Source organism: Cinclus cinclus, chromosome 5, assembly GCF_963662255.1.
Source record: "Cinclus cinclus chromosome 5, bCinCin1.1, whole genome shotgun sequence".
Taxonomy (NCBI): domain Eukaryota; kingdom Metazoa; phylum Chordata; class Aves; order Passeriformes; family Cinclidae; genus Cinclus; species Cinclus cinclus.
In genome coordinates, this window is record NC_085050.1 from 58,926,911 (window position 1) to 58,936,243 (window position 9,333).

At 41.3% G+C, this 9,333-nt stretch overlaps 1 protein-coding gene across 1 annotated transcript; it reads left to right on the top strand.

Annotated features, from left to right (window-relative positions):
• The first annotated feature begins 94 nt into the window (after window positions 1–94).
• Window positions 95–8,987, top strand: COPS4 (COP9 signalosome subunit 4). Its single transcript, XM_062493050.1, has 10 exons — window positions 95–266; window positions 1,336–1,415; window positions 2,178–2,329; window positions 3,345–3,448; window positions 4,164–4,317; window positions 5,439–5,589; window positions 5,921–6,091; window positions 7,381–7,496; window positions 7,854–7,938; window positions 8,433–8,987. Exons 1-10 carry the CDS (start codon window positions 190–192, stop codon window positions 8,564–8,566), a joined length of 1,224 nt encoding a protein of 407 aa, XP_062349034.1. The 5' UTR covers window positions 95–189; the 3' UTR covers window positions 8,567–8,987.
• The last annotated feature ends 346 nt before the right edge of the window (window positions 8,988–9,333 follow it).

Consider the following 9,333-nt stretch of genomic DNA (forward strand, 5'->3'; position numbering starts at 1 on the left):
CGGTGTAAATCCCGTGGGATATCTCCGTGGAATATCAGCCCCCCCCCCCCCCCCCCTCCCCAGCTGTGCGCGCGGGGCCGTCCCGCCCGCGCCCCCTCCCGCGGCCCGCGCGCGCTCCCCCGTCACGTGACACGCACCCTCCTCCCGCCAGCGCGCGCTGCTCCATGGTGAGAGGAGGCGGCTCCCAAGATGGCGGCGGGCGCGGTGAGGCAGGACCTGGCGCAGCTGATGAACTCCAGCGGCTCCCACAAGGACCTGGCGGGAAAGTGAGTTGCCGGGTGCCACCGCCGCCGCGTCCCCGCGTTGGGGCGAGGGGTGCGAGCGGCCCGCGAGGTGAAGGGATGTGCCCTGCCCTGGGAGGGTGGGTCGTGCCCAGTGGCCTCGTTCCTTCGAATAAAAAGGAGACAGAAAGGTTTGGCTGCACGGTTGTGTAGGTTTTTCGTTCCCAGGCTCCCGCGTGTCCGCTCGGGCGCCTTCAGGGCTCGGCTGCTGCCCCTGGGCTGTGCCACAGTGAGAGGCCGCGCAGTTTGTTTTCCTCTGCTGCCGTGGGTTTATCAGCCAGTGTCCTTAGGGGTTGAGCTTCTCGTGGCGCGATGTGTCACTGAGGTTTTCGCTCCGGGAATCCCCTCGGATGTGCATCTGCCACCTGGAAATTTTTTACTCCCTGTCCAGTTGCTTGTGTTCTAGGGGGGCTGTGTCGCTTTTAGGATTTCACTGTAAAACCTTGGAAATTTTGCCCTCAAAATGTAGCTTCCACGGGGATGTAGTACTTACCGGTATCACACACACTGAGGCAAAGTTTCATTAGCTTGCTGAAGCAAGAAGAGAGAACTTTTTATTTTCTTCAGGAATAAACACTTGAGAGCACATAGAGTACACCTGTGTTCATGTTAAGTGGCTGTAACATAATATTTATTTCAACACTAATTCTCAATCACTTTGAATGTGGCATTTTGAATGCTTGACTAGTCTGATTAATCGGAATCTATGAGCGATACAGTTTTCATTAATTTTTCTATGCACTATCCTGGGATTATTATTATTATTTTTATTATTGTTATTATTATCTTCAGAACATCCACATCTGTTCTTAGATAACAAAATTCTGAGCTCTGTTATCTGAGAATCTAGTCCTGGGATTTAAGAAGAGCCAGGTACCAATTCCAGATGAATGTTCGTGACATTTGGGAGCAAACTGGAGAATTGCCACCTCAAGGTATAGAAAATATGAGCAACAATAGGGCTTTGACATAGAAAGTAAGTGGAGAGGCAGAAGTTCTTAGTGGAAGAATGTGTGATTTTTAACCTTTTTGAAATTTATTTATTTATGGACAGGTACCGTCAGATACTGGAAAAAGCCATTCAGCTGTCAGGTGTGGAACAGCTTGAAGCTCTGAAAGCTTTTGTAGAAGCAAGTAAGTGTGTCTGATAGAAGTGGATGTACACCGAGTAAAGGCTGGAGGTCTGTGGGGTTGTGTATATGTCAGCTCTAGTGAGGCTGTGCAAATGCAATATAGTTTTGTCCTGTTGGAACTCAGATACAGCAGGAAGGGGGACCCTCATTGCCACATTGAGGAGTGAAGAGGGAATGGATATGTAAGCTTTGTGGTTATTACAGCTTTCCAACCTGTCAGCACTGGAAAGTGAAAACAAAGCAGTCTCTGTTGAGTGCTGAAGTTGGTACTGGGTACCAAGTGGTATTTAAACTGGCAGCCTCCTTCTTCACCCGTTTGTAAAGCTGACACGTTATTAGGGTTGCTTTTTTTTTTTTGTTGGTTTTTTTTTTGGTATTGTACTGGGTATTTGGTTTATTGAACATCTCTGTAAATTATACCTGCTATAATGTTTTTAAAGTTGAGAATATGCTTAGTGAGATTTAGCCCAAACAGGTACTTTGTCCAAGATATTTCAGCAACTGAGAACTATAAATCATGGTGAAAAATTCATTTATTATCGTTTAGGGGTTAGAACTCTGGTGACCTCTAGTGTAAACAGTTTCATGGCGAAAAGAAAAAACCCACTTTTAAAAAAGAAGAAAGCAAAATCCCCTTCACTTGCATACAGTTTTTAAAATGAAATACTCAAATTTAATGTAAAAGTAAATTACCACCTGTAGTGAAGGCACTGAAAAATACTGCATCCATTTTGTGTTTTTCTTCTGTGCATCTCTGAACCAGTGGTGAATGAGAATGTCAGTCTGGTGATCTCTCGGCAGCTGCTTACAGATTTCTGTACACATCTTCCAAGTCTCCCTGACAGCACAGCCAAAGAAATTTACCACTTCACCTTGGAAAAGATACAGCCCAGAGTTATTTCATTTGAAGAACAGGTGAGAGATCAATGATGAGGAGGGTTTTGGCTTGTGGGTTTGGCTTTAGTTTTTCCCTTCCTTGTCTGCTGACTATTTCAAGCCTTTCTAAAAGCTGTTCAAAACAGATATTCCTACTGAGAGTCCAGTTTTTCAGTCCTGTACGCAGCAAACCTGAGCTAAATGCAGAGAGCACTTAGGACTGTGCAAAGGACTGTGCATCACTTGATCGTGATGATGGACCTGTAATTCCTCTGCTACCAGTAATTGGCTTGGTACAATGAAACAATCCTTGAGCTGCTGGAGATGTCTAGAGAGACAGACTGCTGCTCCTTGTATTGCCTTTTACCCCAGTAGTAGAACAGACAGGTGGTGTGAAGAGCATGCACCTTGGAAAATAGCTTTTGTTTCAAAACAAATAAATTTTCTCTTGTGTGTTTATTTTAGCCATAATCATTTTACCATGAAAAAATATTTTGATGAAATCCCATTCTGCTTAAGTATGGAATATGCTGCTCTGCTTTTTCAGTTCTGTTCTGTGTTTTGTTGTATGAATGTGCAGTATCATTTGAAAGTTCTTAGAGAAGTTGTTTATATAAAAAAGCCCTTAGGATTTAGCATTGGAGTAGAAAGTCGAGGCAGTTTCTGCCATGATTTTTATTTGCTTCTCTTTATCTTTTGTCTTTCTAAGCAGCTTTTGCTCTGAGCTAAATGTGCTTGCCATGTATGTCATCATGGTTATACATAAATTAAATCCAGCACATCAGATGATTTATTTTACCCACACTTCCAGTTAAAAACCCAAGTTGTAAGCACTAACACTTCATCTGCTGACAGCCACTCTCCAAAGCAGAAGTTTCTTCATTAGGATCTAATCATAATTCACCTCATTCCTACCTCAGGGGCACTATATGAGGTGTAACTGCAAGAAATGGCTTGTGGCTCTTGGTGCTCCAGTTCTTGACAGATTTGTTTCATCTTTTTAAAGGCTTTATAAATGGTGGCTACTTCTGATGTTGATTCTGTTGTTCTTCAGGTGGCTTCAATAAGGCAACATCTTGCATCAATCTACGAGAAAGAAGAAGACTGGAGAAATGCAGCACAAGTGTTGGTGGGGATCCCTTTGGAAACAGGGCAAAAGTATGTTACACTCAGTTCTGTGGTGTTATCTGTACCTGCTCTCTGTACTGAGCTAGACCAGCAAGTGAGAATTTTGGGGTTTGCTGCACCAGAAGTTACTCACTATTAATTAGTCTTGCTGATAAGCAAGTCTTCTTAATAGTACTGTGCAGAAATGTTTCTCAGGTTATTGAAAGGTCCTTGAAAAGTTTTTCAATGTGTCCACCTTCTCAGTTCAAAATGAAGACATAGTTTGAAACTATATTAACAAATACAGTTGGGGATGTTTCAGTTTGGTTTGTTTGTTGGGGCTTTTTAGCTGTAGAACCCTTGCTTTTACTTTTCTCTGCCAGTCCTTTCTCCTTTCTCAGTTTGCACATAGAGAGAATTGCTGTAGGCTTTGCCTATTTAACAAGTATTTGTTCCACTGCAAGGTTGATTCTTAATTCAAGTGGTTTACCACTGGTGGCAAACTTCCAAACCACAAAAAACAGATTATGAGAATGTACATTTGTGTCTTGGTGGACAGCATTATTTCTACTTGTGCTTGCAGGAGCCAGTTCTTTATTGGCATTCACCTCAAATTTCCTTACTCTGTACAGAAAGCACTGATTTGGTAGTAGGGAAGAAGAAATGTTGCCAAGTGCTTAAGAATCATAACAAAATTTTAGAGCAGCTAAGAGCAATGGTTGTTCTGGAGCAACTCTGAGCATTTGTTCTTTTCTTTCCCCTACAGGCAGTACAATGTAGATTATAAACTGGAGACCTACCTGAAAATTGCCAGGCTGTATCTGGAGGATGATGACCCAGTTCAAGCAGAAGCTTACATCAATCGAGCTTCCCTGCTTCAGAATGAATCAACTAATGAACAGCTGCAAATCCATTATAAGGTTGTCTAACCTGCTTTATTGCTTTCTCTTCCTAAAGGGAGACAGTTCCACATTGAGATGCTTCAATGCACTGCCACTAAAACTTTCATCATGAGAAAAGAGGCAGAGGGAAAATCTGTATGGTTTTGGGAGCTTAAAAGACACATCTTAGCAATAATTGAACAGCTCATTCCTTACCATTTGGAGTTAAGTCTGTAATGGTTCCTTAAATGCCAGTTTTACTGATAGAAAATAAAAACTAGGCTAAAAATGTCTGAAATATTGTTAAAAATACTTCACCTTTGTCTATAAATCTAAGAGGGGGAAACAATTCCATCCAATATCAGAGACAGTAGAAGTTGCTCCCACCCGCAAGTTATTAAATAATAAGTCCCATACATAAAAGTAGCTTAAAGTCTTAAGTAGTAAATTAACTGCTGACATCCCTGCTTTTTTTTGTGGGTTTACTGTGTACATAGTTCATACACAAATTTCTCAAACCATTTTAGTAACTGATGAGCAGTGATGACTAAAGTGTAACAGAACTGATCAAATGTGGTGGTGTTAAAAATTCTGTGACACAAAGCAGATGTGCCATGACCAGTAACTCAGCATCTGGTGGTTTTCATTCGTTGGTTTTCCTTCCTTTTTTCCTCATCCCATGTTTCATTTTGAAGTGTGCTCTCAGTTGAAAGTGTAAACATTTTCTGTGAATCTTAGAAAAGCACCATGGAAGGAAGAAATATCAGGTGGTGTTACTGTGCTGAAAGGGGAAAACCAATACTTGAGGCATAAACTGCTGTCCAAGTGGTAGCTGTCAGTTTTAGTAGTGAAGAGGAAACTCAGGTAAGTACAGTATCATCTGTACAAGATTTGAGTTACTTAGTCTCAATTCTTGGCTTTTAGACATTTGCAGTGTTTAACACATGGACAGTGGTGGGAAATGTCCTTTTGTTGATTTCCCTGATACTTTAGCAAGGACTTGTCAAGTCAAGCTAATTCTTTGAAGGCACACATTTCCCTGGGAAACAGAAGAGCAATATTTATGGGAGCCATTGCTGGATAGTGTGTAATTTTTACACACCTGTACTATGCAGCCACCTCTGCTGCTTTTCTTTTTCTGGGATATCTTTCCTTTCTAGGTTTGCTATGCTCGGGTACTCGACTACAGAAGAAAGTTCATTGAGGCTGCCCAAAGGTACAACGAGCTGTCCTACAAGAGCATAGTCCATGAGACTGAGCGGCTGGAGGCATTGAAACATGCATTGCATTGCACTATTTTGGCATCAGCAGGTAAAATGTGCCTTACATTTTTGTGTAAAAGGTATTTCCCCTGAAGCAAGTCAGCCTGTGTATTACTTGTATTACTAAGTCTTGGTGAGGAATCTAAAGTTGTGAACAACATGTATTCACAGAATTACATTTTGGCAAAATGTTAGCTCAGAGTTGGATTAGTTCAGTGTCTTTGCCTTTGAATGGAACACAACCAAATTCCTTCTTCAGTAGAGCTTTGTTGGCTGTTATTTGCATGCATTGGGGGAAAAAGGTTTTCCTTCCTGCTGTTTACCTCTAAGTACTCGGTGTTTTGGTGGTCAGTTATGACAATTCCTCTTGGCTTTCCTAGGACAACAGCGTTCCCGCATGCTTGCTACTCTCTTCAAGGATGAGAGATGCCAGCAGCTTGCAGCCTATGGGATCTTGGAGAAAATGTATCTGGACAGAATTATCCGTGGAAATCAACTGCAGGAGTTTGCAGCTATGCTAATGCCTCACCAGAAAGCAACTACAGCTGATGGTACACACTTCTTTAAAACCTTGTAATGCTAGGTGTTCTTCCCTGGGAGTTAGACTTCCCAAATCAGTCAAGAAATGCCATGAAAAAGAATTTATTATTGTTTATATCATTATTTAAGATATATTTTCCAGCATGTACAGTTAGGCAGTAGAGCTTCTTAGATATAGTTCTTATCTGGCAAATCTTTCTGATTTGCCATTAAGGTTTTGAAATACTCTTCTGGAAAATAATTTGGCACATTTTCTTTCCCTGTCCACGTACAGTCCTCTTCACTGACAACTTCCCAGTGTTTCTAACAGAGTCTCTGTCCTCATGAGCTTCTCAGGCACTGTAGGTGCAGAGTAGGGTGCCTGGAAACCCGTGACATGCATATCAGCCATAAATGGCCTGTACTGATGATACATTTATTGGAACTGCTTCCTGACTTGACAGGAAGGTGACATAGTGAGGGGGTGGTTTGGACCTGACATGTGTGTCCACTGACATGACACTAAGTCCTGAACCTCTGAACAGTCAGAAGAAATGCCAAGTAATGACTTTTATCCGAAACATGCTGGTCTCAGTTTTCTAGATTGGAAGAATTAAAAGAGGAAAAATACATAAGTGTGAAATACCTCTGAATCAGGAAAACTTTCCTCGTGAAAAATAATTGTTAATTAAGGAAAAATAAGTAACCATATACTTGCAGAAGTGAAAACTGGGTTAAAGGTACTTGCTAGCAATATGCTGCATCCCTTCCCTTGTTGTTTATTTATAACCTGTACTGTTTGTCCTTAAAGAATGCAGGTTAGCTGGTGTTCAGTTATGTGCTTGTCATCAGCAAGAGGTTAAGGGGGAAATTAGTTACACTGTTGAAAGCTGCTCAGTCAAGAAGACAGACATCAGATAAGGAAGGGTTTATCACGAGCAGAGTCAGAGAGGTTAATTGTACCCCTAAGAGCCATAATGAATAATAAGAAAACACCCAATGGTCTTCCATTTGTCACTCTAGGATCACAGGAGGTCAAACCCTCTCAATTCAGACAGTAAGTCTTGTAGCAAGGGCTCCATTTGCTTACTCTAGAAATTAAATAAAGGGTTTATCTGTTTTGAAATCAGCCATGTGCCATCCATTTGTTTTTGTCCACTGTTTCCACACAGCTTAACAGGGATGCAAGGCAGATGCATTGGGACCTTCTGCACATGTAATGTTTCTGAAAAAAAGAGAAGTGTTTTTTTTGTTTTTTTTTTACTCTGCTATATAAATGTCTTACAGTAATGTTTTGGTTTTTCCTTATCTATTCCTAAAGGTTCCAGTATTCTGGACAGAGCTGTTATTGAACACAACTTACTGTCTGCAAGCAAACTTTACAACAACATTACCTTTGAAGAGCTTGGAGCATTACTAGAGATCCCTGCAGCCAAGGTAGCCATTTCCATTTTTAATTTTTTTTTTAAGCAAGAAGCATGAATAGCATGAGAAAATATCTGTGGTAAATATTAGAAAAATTAGTTAAATATTAGGGAATAATTAAATATTACATATTATGAGGAACATAATACAGCACATTTTATGAGAATGAGAGTGGCACAATGTGGAATGAGCAACAGTGGAGTTAGATGCCACTGATAATTTGTCTAATCATTTAATGAGTGCTATGTGTAGGTTCCTTCCCCTCTGTGTGTGGACCTGGCTAAAAACCCCTAAGACTGTTAAGTCTGAATAATTTCTAATTTCTTTGAGAATGGACTAAGTTTCTGACATCCTTCCTTGTTGTTCCAGGCAGAGAAGATCGCTTCTCAGATGATAACTGAGGGTCGCATGAATGGATTTATTGATCAGATTGATGGAATTGTTCACTTTGAGAGTAAGTGCAACCACAGTATAATTTATTTTTTTAGGACCTTTCAGAGTGAGCTTTTCGAGGTGATGCCTGCCAGGGTAAGGAAATGAGTTTATTAATAATCCCTTGTGCCTGAAGTGAGTGTGCTCATCCTGCTGTGGCCAGGAGATGGCAGAGTGGACCATAAGGGACAACCTTTGACACTTCACCCACTCCCTGCTCTGCGTTGTCTTTACCCACAGCAAAGTGTGAATTTATTCCATCAGTCTCCTTCAAGGAGCAGGTTCACCAGGAAGTTCTGTGTTCAAATCTGCTTCAATGCAGGAGTTAGGCTTGTAACAGGCAGTCAAAATAATTGTGGCTTTTGAGTACAGAAGTGATGCTGCTGTCCCTGTAAGGAAGGCTTTCTGTGTGAGTTAGGCGAGGGTGGTGGCAAAAGGAAAGGTTGCAGTTGATAAGGCAAAGGAATTGCTAAGACTTACTTGGTTTAGTATGGGTTGTTTTTGATTTTCTTTCAGCTCGTGAAGCTTTGCCAACTTGGGACAAGCAGATTCAGTCCCTGTGTTTCCAGGTGAACAACCTGCTGGAGAAGATCAGTCAGACAGCCCCGGAGTGGACAGCACAGGCCATGGAGGCCCAGATGGCTCAGTGACCGTGCCCTGCTGTCCCAGTGGAGGCAGTCACCTGCCTGCTGAGCAGGACTGGGAAACAAACAGAAAACTGTCTTCACTTCTCCATCTTCTTCTTCCACTATGGCTTAGGACACAATTAGCTGATACCATGTTTGGTGTGACAGGCTCCCAGTTCTCTGAGCTTGGATTGATGCTCTTGCTGCCTCTGCATTGCATTCTGTTTGTCCTGAAAACTGCTTTCCATCTAAAAGAAATTGTAAGGTCTGCAGCAAGCTTTGGGTTTGGTTTATTTAATTTTATTTTTTCTCCACTGTATTGCTATGGCTTTGTCTCCCACTGCTTCCTGTGATGTGCATCCTGCTGTGAAAATAGAAGCACCATGTTTATTTTAGTTGTAATTATTCTAATAAAGGCTGAGATAAGCCACTTGGTTTAAGTGTTGTTAGGACCTGTGGTTTCAGTTTTTTGGTTTTGTTTTAATTTTTTTTTCTTAAACACTAACTTGAAATAAGTCAGATTTTTGTAATTGCATTTTCAGTCCCTGAAAATGTTGAATGAAAACCATTTTTTTTTCTTCTTTGCTTATAAAACACAAGTCAAGGTGTCATGTGATAAGCAGGAGTAACTTGAAATGCACAGCAATCAAGTAGTAAAATGGCCCTTCTGATGTTTGTCTGGAGTTAGGCACTCTTTAGCCATCTTTGTGCTTTGCCAGATACACACATTTGAAAAACATGACAAATATTTGGGTCTTCAGAGGCTTCTAAGCTTGGTTATCTCCAGTCTG